Source organism: Borostomias antarcticus (assembly GCF_949987555.1).
Source record: "Borostomias antarcticus genome assembly, chromosome: 2".
Lineage (NCBI taxonomy): Eukaryota > Metazoa > Chordata > Actinopteri > Stomiiformes > Stomiidae > Borostomias > Borostomias antarcticus.
In genome coordinates this window covers 7,189,620-7,205,409 of record NC_140235.1, presented here as the reverse complement: position 1 = coordinate 7,205,409, position 15,790 = coordinate 7,189,620, and the positions used below count along the sequence as shown (strand labels likewise).

The 15,790-nt window shown below is 43.7% G+C and overlaps 1 protein-coding gene across 3 annotated transcripts; it reads right to left on the bottom strand.

The window, feature by feature from the left end:
- Nucleotides 1-693: 693 nt before the first annotated feature.
- Nucleotides 694-15,667, bottom strand: lss (lanosterol synthase (2,3-oxidosqualene-lanosterol cyclase)). Of its 3 annotated transcripts, none has more exons than XM_084457900.1 (22): nucleotides 15,471-15,667; nucleotides 14,595-14,760; nucleotides 14,005-14,143; nucleotides 13,759-13,867; nucleotides 12,828-12,949; nucleotides 12,372-12,468; nucleotides 11,917-12,052; nucleotides 11,112-11,220; nucleotides 10,456-10,574; nucleotides 8,302-8,399; nucleotides 7,837-7,864; nucleotides 7,659-7,715; nucleotides 7,332-7,403; nucleotides 6,326-6,376; nucleotides 5,784-5,933; nucleotides 5,093-5,189; nucleotides 3,138-3,243; nucleotides 2,960-3,025; nucleotides 2,237-2,317; nucleotides 1,899-2,087; nucleotides 1,475-1,553; nucleotides 694-1,047 (listed from the first exon to the last, which is right to left on the bottom strand). In XM_084457900.1, exons 1-22 carry the CDS (start codon nucleotides 15,482-15,484, stop codon nucleotides 910-912), a joined length of 2,223 nt encoding a protein of 740 aa, XP_084314026.1. In that variant the 5' UTR covers nucleotides 15,485-15,667; the 3' UTR covers nucleotides 694-909. The 3 variants fall into 3 exon arrangements, with proteins under 3 accessions (XP_084314026.1, XP_084314027.1, XP_084314028.1); XM_084457901.1 differs by having other exon boundaries at nucleotides 1,899-2,069; XM_084457902.1 differs by having other exon boundaries at nucleotides 1,899-2,066.
- Between the last annotated feature and the right edge of the window lie 123 nt (nucleotides 15,668-15,790).

The window sequence follows — 15,790 nt, the reverse complement described above, 5'->3', positions numbered from 1 at the left end:
GGTGAATTACAGTAAGAGAGATGAAGAAAGTGTGGGAGAGATGAGAGTAGATGGTGGAGATGCCGGACGGACAGACAGACAGGAGAGAGGGGGTATAAGTAGTGGGGGGGAAAAAAGCGCATGAACATGCTGTGACAAGAGCTTTAGAATGACATGCTCAAATAGATTGATCAATGATAAACTAGATGTATGGTAAATGGGCTGCACTTATATAGCGCTTTTATCCAAAGCGCTTTACATTCTCTCTTTCTCATTCAGACACACATTCACACACCAATGTTGGCCTGCAAGGCGCTAGCCTGCTCAATGGGAGCAATTTGGGGTTCAGTGTCTTGCCCAAGGACACTTCGACATATGGACAGGAGGAGGGGGGATTCGAACCGCCGACTCTACGACCATTGAACGACCTGCTCTCCCTCCTGAGCCACAGCCTGCCCCCGTAGCGCAACAGAGTACCGGACAGATGAGTGGCCAGACCGAGGAGCTCTCCTACTGTCTTGATTTGAATGTCCCAGTCCCTCATTTAAAAGCTGCTAAATGACTGGGATAAGACCCAAGACAGCCAAAAACCATCCTCATGTAATCAAGTTTCCAACAGTCTTTAAAAAGAATGTCAAAAGTTTCATTTTAATTTTTGAATTTTATTTTCAACTCAATATGTATTTTTCTAATTTCACAAAAGAACATATTGGGAAACAGTGAGTTTAAAAGGACACACACAATGTTGATGTTCTATTCAACACATTTACAGCATTATAGCATGATTTAAGAGTTGCCAAGAACTCATCCATATTTCTCATATACTGTAGCAGCATGTAGATTTTCAAAAGGTTCAGTCTTTTCTAAATGTACAGTGTAAGGCCAGAGGAATGATCCCGTTGTGGTCAGCTGTGATGGTTCAGGAGTCTCCTACAGCTTGACCTTCCCAGTGAGAGGATGAGAGGGGTAGAGGTTCGAGAAGCGGCCCAGAGTCCACACAGGGAACACGTTCCTGTAGGAGGTGTAGCTGATGGCACAGCTCTTATTGAACACGCCCGAGATGTTCTCCTGAGAAAAGACAGGCAAAACAAAATTACACTATAAAACTGTTGGGTAACACTATCTTAAGTCATCCCTACGGGCTATCAATTTGCAGTGTTTTTTTCTTCTCTAATTATTACATTATGTTGATTTTATTAGAGTAGATCAGTCACATGCTCAGTCATTGTACAATTTGCGATTTCTCTTAATAAACAGCAAATTTTCGGAACACAGCAAGGAGTTATGAGATCAGATGCTAGGTTCAAGTACATAAGGAAGATGCCGTTAGAGTTTCTCCACTTGGGACGACCGTGTCTTTTTAACTAAAATACTTTTTCATTCAACACATACTTGTACTCATACTCATGATTTTCTTCAGTGGAAAGTATGGTAGACGCCCATGTTGATGTCATATATCTTATCTATAAGGGAGTGTCACCAGGCAGGGACTCACCTGTGGCCAGTCTCCATTAGGCAACTGCTTGTCAATCAACAGCTGCACTCCTTTCTCAATTGCCTGGCTATCTGGGTGCCTGTCGCATTCACAACAACAAACAACAACAACAACACAGGAAAATATCATTCTACTCCTGAAACTGTTGAGCAATTTCCTAGGTTAAAAAAAACTGAAACCCATATGTATTTGTTTCCTTATCATTATTTACTTGATAAACATTGCCTTATTATCAAATACATTTGCTTGGTCAAGTACTGAAAATAACAATAAAGCCTTCATGGACTCACATCATCTGCTTAATCGATTGATTGATTGATTGATGCTTCACAAATAATTTACAAAATCATGTACATTAAAATGTGATATATAACAGGTTTCTACATCTGTTACTTTGCCAAATGAGTCCAAACTGTTTCGGTACCTGGCTGCCATGAGGCCCAGTAAGGCCCAGCAGGTGTTGTGGATCTGGGAGCCGGGACTCTGGACGTAAGTCCGTCGCTCGCAGGACTCAAAGTCCTCTCCCCAGCCTCCATCCTCCATCTGATTGGCCAGCAGAAACTCACACGCCCTTTGAACCTCGCCACAGACACTGCTAGAGGGGACACCGACACTGAGCAGACAAATAACTGAAGTTCAGAAAACAGAGTTACATCTCTGCTTCAGATCAGTTGAAATAGATTTAAGAACTAAAGGGAGTGTGTGTGCGTATGTGTGTGTACATATACGTGCGCACGTTTTGAGAGCATCTAGGACCCTTACTCGTTTTTGTAAGTATGACCCATACAAGCGAAGGCCTCTATCCCAAACCAGGTTCCATACGTGAAACACACTCCCCAAGACCTGAGGAGGCACACCACAGTTGAAAAAGAGGAATTTTTAGGGACAAAAAGACATACATTCCTAGTCTACGGTACAGACATCAAACTTGTGCATAGCCGCTAATATCTAGCCTGGCATTGCCATCTTGATCACCTGAGCTCACGCACTACCAAGCTTGTACATGTTATTGCAGGGTCAATTGCATAGAAATTGGCCTTGTGTACGAAATATGCTATACAAATAAAGTACATTCTTGAAGTCATTTACATGAAAACACATCCCAATACTTTTATTTATGTATTGTTTTTTTTCTCTAAAGGGCAGTCCAGCCCCCTTAGTGTTTTCTGTTTTAATAGGACAGGGTGAAATTTGAGAGGGAGACGAGACAGATTGTAGGAGCAGGAAGTACAGAGTGGGATTTGATTGTCCGCTGAGGGGGAGTCCAGAAAGGACTAGTGCATGGTAAGCGCCCCAGCCCGTTGAGCTACACATAGCTGTTCTTTTTTTAATAGTCATTTGTGTCACTACAGTAGTCACCAAAATATTTGAATGTATTGATGACATCATGGAATATGGGTGGCGACATGGGCTCAGAAGGGCCAGTGATTGTCTTTGTATGTGGGCCTGTCCTGATGTAGTCCCATCACTGGGCCTTGGTCTTACCCTTCCCAGGATCCATCAGGCCTCTGCACCTTTCTGCAATACTCAAGTCCTGCGCTCAGAGTGGACCTGGGTGAGAACAGCCGAGAGGTTACAGCCTTCCTGTCCTGAGCACTTTCCTCCCTCTTTATCCACATGACTGCACAAATGTCTTGTTTGTTCAGAAAAGGCTCATCGTTACCGGATCTCTTCAGTGCGATGATCAGGGTTTGCTTTCTGGAAGTGTCTGAGAGACTGCAGGACTGCTGATGTGCATTCCACATAGGTGTAGTCTATCATGATGTCACCTGGGAGAGGGGGAGAGGGAATAAGGACAGTGTCATTGTAAGGGTGTGTGTGTGTGTGTGTGTCTGCGTACTGTATGTATGTGTATGTGTGTGTGTGTGTGTGTGTGTGTGAGAGAGTGTGTGTGTATGTGTGTGTGTGTGTGTGTGTGTATGTGTGTGTGTGTGTGTATGTGTGTGTGTGTGTGTGTGAGTGAGTGTGTGAGTGAGTGTGTGTGTGTGTGTGTGTGTCCGGTGCGTGCGTGCACGCGTGTGTGTTAGCTCAAATAGGTGAACTGTTTGAGGATTAAAGATGGAGAGTGCTGTGCTGGGTCAGTTCTCACTTCATCAGAGCGCCTCGGGACCAGCTTCCTGCCGCCTTGTCTACCCACACTGGACAGTGCGGTTTATAGCTACATGTATTTACTAGTCAGGTGAACTGTTTTGCTTCCCTCTGGAAAATTGGGGACAGGATCAGTATATCTTATTCTTCCCCTACTTTCTTTCTGTGAAGCGCATTGTGATGCCTTTGTGTATGAAATACGCCGTATACTGCACGCTATATAAATAAAGTTTGATTTGTGTGTGGTGTGTGATAGCGTGTGACTGCTACAATGGGTGTGTCGCACTAGCACTTCTAAGGAGAGTGTCCAAATTACAAAATTGTCACAAGCAGAATGAAAATTGTATTGGTTTTCTTGTTGATTGCTGTACGCCTTTTAATGTAATCTTGAAAAGAAAAGCTGCTACAGAGCGAACCCTAACCAACTTGAACACAGTAGGTCTGTCATTCTACCTTCTGGAAGCTTCTCTACTGACCGACACACAACGAGCAGCAGATGGGGCGGTTGTAGCTCAGGAGGTAGAGCGGGTCCTCCTGACGACATGTCGAAGGGTCCTTGGGCAAGACACTGAACCCCAAATTGCTCCCAATGAGCAGGCCAGCACCTTGCATGGCCGCTGCCGCCATTGGTGTGTGTATGGGTGTGTGAATGGGTGAATGAGAGGCCTTCATTGGATAAAAGTGTGATATAAGTACACTCCATTTACCATGTAATGATTCTGTAATCAGTGCTTGGACTTGGCCAGGGCTGCCCAGAGCGCAGTACTGGAAACCCAATCTTTTGGGGAACTGTGTACGGGTCCCTCTGTAAAACAAAGCCTATTGCCGGCCGGGGACATGATGTGATTGGTGAATTTATGTGAACATGGTCTAATGGGCCAACTTGGAAAAGGACAGCTCCTGCACACCCCAGTTAAGCACTGACTGTAACACCTGTTTCCTGTGGCATCTCTTCCTGCAATATTGTTTCCTTTTCTAACCTGCCTGTATGTTTTTAACCTGTTGCACTGCCCTATGGATCATTAAGGCCATATTAAAGCATGTCTTATGTTTTTTCTAGTCTCATCTCAACTGTTTTCCTAATATTGAAACCAATGAGGGTGGAAGCAATACTGATAAGCAGTGACACCATGATGACACACAGGCCCCATGTTATACAACACTATGTCATAATGCTGAAAACATCAGATGTAAGGCCTGGTATCTTTGTGTGTTATACGGGTACTGTATTTTATAATTTTGCAATGTAACATGAACTCTTAATTGCATCTTTCAGCATGTCTTTAGATGACAGCTTACACCATACACAAAGTATAGACACAAGCAACAATATGTTATACTATGCATAATCAAATCTAGATCTAGATCAATCTAGATCCGGTAGTTATTTTGGGTCTCTCTGTGCTGGTACTGTGAAAACATCAATCCAGATCAAAATGTTCCCGGCCAAGTTCAGTCAGCTGGTCAGGGTAAATGTTGCTTTCTGCCCAAATCAGTCAGCTGGTCAGATAATAAAGAGTATACACTCACCAAACACCTCTGATGGATTCAACAGCTCCAGAAGTCTGCCTCCTCTCTTGGTCTCGTAGGTGGCGAAGCCCCCGTCGCTGTTTCTCATACTCAGCAGCTGTAGAAATAGAGGCGGGGTTTGAGTACATGTCATGTTGATGGATTTGACCACAGGAAAGCATAGTGAGAGAGACACCACATGAGATGTTACCAGTATGTTCTCTACCCATCAGTGTTATGCACCAACTGACTAGCATACCAATACAAGCATTAGTGTAATCAACCTTACAAAACGTAGGAGGTAATTCCCTAGGGACTTTTAAGGCCTTGCTTAAAACCCACCTTATCGATCAAGATGTTCTCTAAGTTAGTTTGGTGCTGTTGTGTGGCTGAGGTGTAATGTTTAAATGTCCCCCACTGTCTGTCTGATTGGCTGGTTGTTTGTAAATGTCATCTTAAATGTTGTCCTGTACGTTTGTTTTTTCTTTCCCCGGGCTGCGCCCTGGGACGATGTAAAAGTTTTTGGGGATGGGGGGTGCATTATAAATGAAAATATCATATCATATCAAAATGTAGGAGGTGCAAGACACTTTCTGCAACACCCCAATGATGCCATTTAGCCTCTGACCCATAAACCGGCGATTAGAGCATCACAGCTACAGCTAAAATAAACCCAGTTAGAGGTGTGGGTTTGGTAGTACTGGTCACCCACCACGCTGACGGCGTCGTAGAGGCGCTCTGAGGGGACAGGCTGGCTGATGAAGGGACACAGCTCCTGGAGCAGCATCACCGACTTCAGTCCCTCCGCTGTGCAGTCGGCTACGATCCAGCCGCAGTCACGCGTGCTGAAGGGGAACCCGCCCTGAAACCCAACCGGGACACACACACATGACATGCATATAAATAGTAATACCCACCCAGGACACACACACATGACATGCATAAAAACAGTAATACCCACCCAGGACACACACACACATGACATGCATATAAACAGTAATACCCACCCAGGACACACACACATGACATGCATATAAACAGTAATACCCATCCAGGACACATACACACGACATGCATGTGGGCCCACCCACACACACACACCCACCCACACACACACACACACACACACACACACACACACACACACACACACACACACACACACACAGTACATAATACAACTTTTACAATACAGTGTACCTTTTAAAACCACATGCGTTAAACCTCTACTGAATATTTACAGTGAAAGTTTACCTTGTTCATCTGTCTGTAGTATTTCTCATATTTGGGAGGATTATCAGGTATCTGAAGGAACGCAAACAAAACATCTGTTAGACGTCTGAAAGAATTCTAAAGCAGGTCATAACAAGCAGGTGGTGTTTCATCTGGGTTGTTTTAATGTGGAGAACAGGTCAAACAAACATCTTGACAATTTAGCCGAGAATGCAGCCTGGAAAAGAAGCTTGTACATACTGCACAACCCACATCAGCAGGACATGAATATCAACTTGACAAAACATTCCCATGCAACAGTATTTCATTGTGTGTGTGTGTGTGTGTGTATGTGTACGTGGGTATGTGTACGTGTGGAAAGAAGGGTGTGTGTCCCGCGTATGTTTGTGCGTGCGGGTATGGCCTTGGATGCATCTTTGTTTGTGTCATGCATGTTTGTTATTGTCTTTACTGTAAGATAATTATTAGTGTGCTTTGCCTATTTTTGCTTTTTATCATATTATCTTGCTTCTTGCTGAGCTTAAATATGTCCATGCTGGTTATGTTGTTGACTGCCATGACTCAGCTTTGGTAACAGCTGTCACATTTTGCAATCAATGGTTTAATTTACTTGTTCATAAATGCAATTGTCTTACATTTAGTTCTGTAAGTCACATATTTCAAGGTTATGGGCACCATGTCCCCCCTCAGGCACACAAGTGGGGGCACACACAGCTGCGTGCTTGGCTGACATCTCGGAGTGGGAGGCAACACACCTCCTCAAGTTCAACATGACAATTTAGCTGAGGAATGCATCCTGTCATACTGCACTACCCACATCAGCAGGACATGAATATTAACTTCACAACATTCCCACACAACAGTATTCCAGTGTGTGTGTGTGGGGGGGGAGGGGGTGCATGCTATACATTTTCAGCACAAAGGAACATGCATCATGGGCGGGGGACAACATGTTTACTGGTGCATCCGGTTTGTTTACAACTTGTGATAAACATCCTGAATCTATCCTTTCCTGTGAGGCTCTTACCTGTGTCAGGGTGAGGAACTGGTGGGCCTGCCTGAGGCACTCTGAGAGCCTAGGGCTGTTCTGGGCTCCTGCCTGTAGGACCCCACAAGAAAAACCAATGAAGAAGCCATTTTATACTATCAAACATAGCATATTCTGCACATACTTTACTGTAAGTACTTTATTTTGTCCCTTTACATGAACAGATATATTATCAATCACAATCTAACCATTGATGAATTGAACAAAATGATTAATTGTTATGGTTAAAGTATCAGCGTAAACTAAAATAAGTCAATGAAAGAAAGGGTCTGACTTTGGGAGATCAATTTAATATGAATATCTCACCTCCAGGAAGGCCTGCACTGCAAAAGCAGTGTCCCACAGCTGTGATCCATTGGTCCCCTGCAAAATGACATCAGAACTGAGGTGGGGGCTGATGATTTGAGGTACAGTATATGACAATGAGATGATGTTCAATTATGAGATTTAAAAAATCTATAGAGTAACAAAAAAATAAACGCACCTGCATTTTCATACCGTCCAAACCCAACCTAAAGAGAAAGCCAGTTGTTGACCATAGAGAAATAAAGCATATCTCTATACTGTATGCACAACAACATACAGGCACCTGCAGAGGTTTTATCAAAACTGATAATTTGATTTTATGACACAACAAGAATTCCCATACAGATTTGTGGGATTTTGGTGCTTTGAGATAATGCATTGGTAAGATTTTTAAAATGTATTTTACTTGATTTCTTATCTTTATTTTCTTTTTATTGTGTTTTATCTTCCATCTTATTTTCCCTGCTTTTTGTTCATTTTATTATTTTTATAGTCTATTTCTATGTGAAGCACACTGTGCTGTAAATTCTGTTGTAAAGCACTCTGAGCTGCATTTATTTGTATGAAAGGTGTTATAGAAATAAAGTTGTATTATTATTATTATTGCAGTATATGTCTATGTCATGCTATGTGTCTGACTGACCAGAGGTAGTCTGGGATCCTGGTCACGTGCTCCTGGAAGGCGGAGGAGGACGGTCCGTCCACATGCCAGCGCACCAGCATGTTGATGGTCTTGGAGATCTAAGGGGTCAGACGAACGGGTCAACCATCACTTCACATTCACTGACAATTCTCAATAAGTGTGAATAGTAAATGGTGCAGAATGTTATATAACCTGCTCAAATGTTATACTCAACTGTAGATTGACATGTAACAGAACTGGATTAGTAAGATCACTTCTCAGTTGAAAAGGGCATGCTTTTTTAAACTGAGCAGAATTCGGAGAACTATGCAAGAGATAATTGGAGTAATTCATTAGCAGATTAAATGTTTCTAGTACTGGTTTCTCTGCAGAAGTGACGTATGAACTTTTGTTGCGTACTTTCAGGTTCAACAAACACATAGTGCATTTCCATAGTTGCTCTAGTTGGTTGGCAAGCTTCAAATTCAAACTAACTTCAACTAAGGAGTAAGGGTTGTCAAGAAAGATAGAGAATTGCAATCCCCAGAACCCCAACCAACCCCTCATGAGCCTGAGGTTCCCCGATCTTGGCCTCATGAGTCTAGGTTAGGGCCGCCTGACCGTGGGCCTTCATCAGAAGTCCCGGAGATAAAGCCTCCTGGGGCTCCCGTTCAGTCTGTGTCTCCTGTGTTCGTGGACAATGGGCCCCGATACCAGCCTTTATATAGAGAGGAGGACGGAGGGGGCCGTGTACCCCACCTGTATGCGCCTCAAGTGAAGAGGTGGCCGAAGAAGAAGAGGGGCTATGGGGAGTGACCTTGGTCGCCCAACCAACACAGAGATCAAGAGCGACCACGGGAGGACCTCTGGGTTCAGATGGAGAGCAGGAGTGTAAAGGGGAAGAGGATTCGTCCTCTGCCCCCACCGCAGCTGCTGACCCAGGGTGGGGGCACTCCAGTTCAACCACCTCCAGAGGAGCTGTCGGGCTCAAGGGAGGTCATCAGTAGGGATCAGTTTCCGGAGAGTGGGGAGAAAGTGGAGTTGGATGTCTTGGAAGAATTCCTGAGGGGAAATGTCGTACAGGAAGGAAGCGACTTGGATGACGACTTTGCAGGGAGAGATCTTGTCATTGATCCAAACTTTTAAGAGGTAACCCTTTGTAACCATTTTTGAGAGAATCAATGTTGCTAGCATTGTATTGAGAACGTATTCTGTTAAAGTTAACAATAGTAACACAAGTAAATCATAAAGTAAAGTAACTGTTCTAACTTTGTGTGACCTTTCTAACTGTAATCATAAGACAGTGTGGCAAAGGGACTCGATTCCCCCGGTTTCAGCCTGTAGAAACTCTGCTACCCCGGACCTTGCTGTGTTGAAAGAAGAATCGTTACAGAAGAGTGTCGTTGAGGAGGAGGACTTTGCAGCATCCGCATCGAGGACCCGGGGGTAGTAGGAGTTGTCAGGTCAGGGCCGTATAGGGTAGGGTAGGTGATAGAATTTGGCCGATTTAGTCACTCTCCTTCAAAATGTATACTTATGTTATTGATTTATTATCTTGTAATCTGATTTTACTTGCTTATGCTTGTAGCCCAATTAATTAATATTCATCCAACTTTAATAAATTTAGTTTTGCTTATAAAGACAACAACTCTTCTGTCATGTCACTCTTCCCCTTGTGAAGCTTAGCTTCTAGGGGGGGAAGTATTTTCTTACTTCTGTGATTTGTAAAATGTTAGGTGTATGCATGCCACCACCGGTTCATAAAGGTTAACTCTAGACCCACTTAGACACTCCTTTACACTAAAAGAATACTTAGTGTTAATCAATATCCTAGCAACTACACCAACTGTAGTCTTAAAAGAGTAGATCGGTTGTTAACCAGTGCTTTATGGCTATTATGCTGTTATCAGGTCACAGCAGGGTATAGTTATATGTTGAAGCAAGGAGGGCTTTGGGATTGGAGACCGTTAGGAAGACTAGGCGAGTCTACTAAAAAACAGTTTATTGCTGGTTATAACTCAGTGAGGGATAATATCCTGTGAGCTGAAGAGTAGTGAAATCCTTAGTGATAACTGGTATCAGGCCCTTGTACAGGGGCTCTGTGGAGAAAGGGTTAAAGGGCGGGTACAGCTCCCCCTGGTAGAACACAGAACCGCAGCTGTAGTTCTCTCTTACCGGGCCGATACTGATGCACTTGGTGAACCGGTCGTCCGCCTGAATGTGATCGTACAGTTCTTTGACCGCTCTCCCTCGCAGTGCGCCGCTGTGATGTGCCTCGTATATGTTCATGACAGCTGATGAACCAAATGAACAGGTCAGCATTAATTGTGAACGGTCTAAACAATGAACAGGTGACATTGTAAGCTAGGTAATTAGCACTGTTTGTGAGAATAAGTCCCAATGATCGTCACACACCTGAGTGTGTGAAATTTGTTCTCCGCATTTGACCCATCCCCTGGGGGAGCGGTGAGCAGCAGCACTGCCGTGCTCTGGAATCATTTGGTGATGTAGCCCCCCAATTCCAACCCTTGATGCTGAGTGCCAAGCAGGGAGGCATACCATTTTTATAGTCTTTGGTATTACTTGGCCGGGGATCGAACTCCAGACCTCCCAGTCTCAGGGCAGACACTCTAACCACAAGGCCACTGAGCTGGTGACAGTGAATGATAGTGACACTGGCCCATGCAACATGTATGCACACTTACTGTATGCAAATATGGCAACGTCAAGAGTAATACTGCTTTTGTTTGATTAATAATACAAGGTTTGATTCATGCCCCAATGCCCCATGGAGTTGATTCTGTGTATGGGTCAGTGTGCAGAGTTCGTACCGTAGGCCATGGTCAGCAGCGTGCTGTGTGGTGTGTACATGTCACAAGCTGCTACGTTGTTCCTCTGAGCTGGCCAGTGGATAGTAGAATAGTCCTGAATATAGAGTTCCTGTGAAATACACAGAGTGTGAGAAATAATGGAAGTACAGATGTACTTATGCCCATGCAGCATACAGTGAGCCGTATTGTTCTACGGTAGAGTAGTAGTGTAGTGGTAGTGAAGAGTACTAGTGGAGTGTAACAGGAATAACAGAATCACTACAGCGTATTAAGAAGGCTGATTGCAGCATGAATGAAAGAATGTTTAGACCCGTTAGTCTTGCCTAGGCTAGCCTGTATGGGAGTGGTACAGATACTGTAAGGACAAGCGATTACAAGAATTCCAATGTACCTGTACTTGTTACATACTGTAATGGTAAATAAACATTCTATTCAATTTTACCACAAGGGGATTCTGGGCATCCCCTAGAATAGACTGTGCCTTAAGTAGGTCTCTGGTCAAATACAGGTCCGAAAGAAAATTTCAAATCAATAAACTTGCCACTTGCTCTCAAAATGTTGCCTAGCCTATTCTTCCTCTAAGTTTAGATGACCAACGCAGCAGATCACGTTGAATGTTAGGACGACTGATTCAATCTGCGATGCCAATGGCCGTTCTTTTGTATAGCAACTCCCATTTGCTTACTAAGTGTCTATTCTATTCACACAGACTTCTCTACAATACAGGCACCTTGTCAGACTGATGGCAGCACATCCCAAATGAATAAATATGTCGCCTCTCTGTAGGCTGAGGCAGGTACTGCACCTGTCGGAGGCTGAGCACCAGCGCGTCCTCTTTAGCGGTCAGCCTGACAGCGTAGCAGTAACTCATGGGCAGATAAACCTGCCGACAGTGGCACCAGAGAGTGGAGGGGTGAGCTGGCATCCAGCTAGGAAACAACCTGAACAGAGAACAATAAGCAACACAACACCAAATAAACAACAACAACAAAAATACAACAAGCAACATAGTGGTGAAGTAGACAAAATAGGACTGTACAATTAATTTAGAGCACAAGTGCTGTATTGTTGAGGCCAGAGTTTGTCGTGAGTAAACAGTATTCCAAATTAGAACAAATTCAGTAATTTACTAAGTAAAACAGGGACTTGCATTTCTTGTTCAGGTCATGTAGACATGGCAAGTCAGTCAGGGTCTCACGACTAAGAGCAAACCAAAGGTCCTCTATAAAATGCAGATAAGATCCAGGAGGTCAAGCCTACCACATCTCTGGGAGAAGTGTGTTCATCCCTTCCCAGCTGTACACATTAAGAATGGCCAACCAAAATTTACCCCAGGAAGGAATTCCCACAGCACCACCTTTTCAACAGACAGCAAACAAAGAACAACATAAACATGGTGACACTTTTTAAATAAAAATGTAAACGGCACATTTCAGTAGGTGGGCAGTCTAATCTTTGTTTAATCCTATGACCACTTAGGTACGACTTTATAATTGCACACTTTATAATCCATTAATAAATAAAAATGAGTAGATAATTAAATAACGATTAATACATGGTTTGTAAACAGCTGAGATCTGTAAGTAACTGGTAGTTAATCATCTACAAAAGATCTGAAATGGCTTACCATTCATAAATGTTACCACCAATATGAATAATATATATTTTGATATAACATTTTAAAATGTGTTCATGAAGACTTGTATCTAACCTTACCTTTGCTGTGCAGGTTGTTCCTGGCCTGAACCATCGCTGGGTTGTCCGGTCCCACTCCCAGGATTCTCAGGGTGGTGTAGCTTAGCGCAGTGCCAAAGACTGTAGATTTGTCTTCAACATGCCTGACAAAGGCACCAATAATAAATGATGTATATTTTGTTATCATTTTTATGTCATTCTAATTGTAGTTCTATTACATTATCATTAAAGAGACACTCTTCTTAACTTTTTCCAGTTAAAAACTGGTAGCTGTGTTCTAATAAAACACTTCATTGTAGGTGCAATTTGCACCCATCTGACCCCCCTTTGTAAAACAGCGACTTGGTATGTTCCAGAACACCGTGACCAGAGGTTCTGCTTGGGCTTGTGAAACATGCTGCCTGTGAGTGAGGGATGGACCTCCATTCTAGCTTGATATTTGACAATGTGAACCACATGGTGATGTTAATGGGACGTTTGCATGACTAAGTACACAATTCTTGTTAGGACATGACCCTATAGCAGGGGTACTCAAATCCAAATCCCAAAGGTCCACCCTCCCCCCCCCCCCCCAATAATCCAAAAGGTCAGTTTTTTAAGAAAACAATACAACCCCCCCCCCCCCCCAACCGTTTCACACGCCCACCCAACAAAGGAGAATCAAACCATTTCAAGTCCTGTCACCTCTCCTATCTCCTCTTTTCTCCTTCCTCTCCTCCTGTCTTATCTCCTGACCTCCCGTCTCCTCTCCTACTGTTCAATTTCATCCCGTTGATTTTTCTGGTTCTTAGCCCTGAATTCTGAAGAAAGGTTGCTTGAAAATGACTGTTTTGTTTCATAGTGGTGTTTTAAACTGCCACTTCACAAGAGCTACCGTTTCATGGCATATAAAGCACAGTGCTCATTGGACAACATCCATTCATCTTTGAATTGAGTAGAAGTATTGACTCACAGGCCCCAGCCTCCATCAGGTAGCTGGACAGAGAGCAGGTATCTCACCATCTCCTTCTTCCAGGCCTCTGGTAGAGGGATCTGAGCCACGTGACAGGTGATCAGGAGACCTGAGGAACAGCAGACAAGTACAGGACGAATAGATGAGGTTGGCCCTTGGCAGAGATCTTCTCTCAGCTTTCAGTGTAGCTTCTCCATAAGGACCTGGGAATGGCAAGCGGATGAGCAGCTTCAGACCCGTCAGTACCTGGGAGTAGGAAGAGAGGCCCTCCGTAGTCTCCCGCCCAGTGGCCATCTTCTGCCTGTAGGTGGCTGTAGAACTCCATGCCCTTCAGGGCTGCCTCAACCACGTTGTGTGCAGGGGGAGAGTCAGGGATGAATTTGTTCTGCAGAGTGGGTAATAATATCATATTCTACATGAATCATGATGAATTGATTTGTTATAATGCATTTTGGTGTGGTGAGGCCTTCAATAACTCTTCCCAGGGTAATTTCAAACCTTCTTTTTCACATCTAGTTCACTGCACCAGGAACGACACAGGCGTGATGGTTATAGTACAGTGAGACAATTCTTAGGAAAACGACATCGCCCAATTTAATCTTCTGAGCAGCACACAAGCTTCTTGGTCCATCGGGCAGGCTAGTTATTAGTTCTTAAAGACGTTGTACGTTGTGGGTGTACTTCAATGACCCACATAGGCTACCAATTCAAAATGTGACTAATTCTGAGAGCTGAATGAACAAGAAAAATGCTGTCAAAAGGATGGGTGAGGTTTTTGGTCTGGGCTAGGGTCTCAATAGGTTCTAGAGAAGAGCGTTCAGCCTCTGATGGTGTACCGTAGATAAACCCAGGGAGTGGGCTTCCAGCATCGTCTGTTCTCTGTCGGAAGCATCGTCCTCCTCATAGCGCCAAGCCTGCCTTCCCTCCACGTTACTCAGTCTCCAGCGACTCAGGTCGGTGGCCGGCTCCGTCTTGTAGGGTCCCCCCCGTCTCCGCAGACACCTTTGCAGATAAACGCGAATGTAAAGACTACTTTTGCCTAGCGGTAAATGCTATGTCCTGAATAATTGGTTAATTACAACAACTCGAGAACTCAATATATTTTGTGTTATATTTGATCACAAAAAAGATGTGTCCATGAAGAAAGGCAAGGCAAGGCAAAGCAAGTTTACTTATATAGCACATTTCAGCCACAGGGCAATTCAAGGTGCTTTACATGAGACATTAAAAGCATTAAAACAAAAAAGAAAGCAGCATCATCAAGGACAAAAGCCACTCTGCACACGTCTCTCTCCCCTCTGGTAAGAAAGGCTTCAGCAGCATCAGCTCTCCGACCTACAGAGCAAAGACCTCATGTTTTGACCCTTGAGTTGTGATGATCCTGAACAGCCCTCTCCGCGTCCCCTTGATCTCCCCGTCCGCCCGTCACTGACAATATCTTGCTAACGTTATTTCCATACACCCATCTTACATTTTGTAGGCTATGCTACTTTTTAACTGGTGTACAACAAGTAAACGTTTTATTGGGTAAGCCTAATTTTACCCATATTTTTCACATTTGAGAAATAAACTTGAATTTGAGACTGCTCGGGTTAATTTAGCACCACGAATTACAAATGCATAGTACATATTCCGATTATACCGTTAATCAACTTTCAGTTTCGGTCTACACAACTAAACAATTATGCGACTATAGCCTACGGCTAACTTACGTTCCATCGGTCATAGTTGAAACTTTAAATAAAACCTCCGCGATGCAATTCTCATTCCAATTTACGTTGATCTCCAAGGAGTAAGCCTACTTCTCTGGGAGATTTCCACTACAAAATCTATTCGTTTAAAATGCTAAATTAGTCCTAAGAAACAAACATTTCAATTTATTTTGAGCGGTGCTCATGGAGAGACATGAGCCGACAGGCGATGCTCCAATCAGAAGTTACATGGGCGGAGAAATGGGTGGACTTTTCATGAGGTGCCCCAACCCACGTGCAGTCTGACCAATAGTAAGCTTCTACAAATCAGAAGAAAATCT

Coding starts and splice junctions, on each gene's coding strand:
- lss (XM_084457900.1), bottom strand. Junction 6,377..7,331: donor AGTTCCTCACCCTGACACAG/GTAAGAGCCTCA, acceptor GCGTTCCTTCAG/ATACCTGATAATCCTCCCAA. Junction 1,554..1,898: donor CTGGGCCTCATGGCAGCCAG/GTACCGAAACAG, acceptor TGAATGCGACAG/GCACCCAGATAGCCAGGCAA.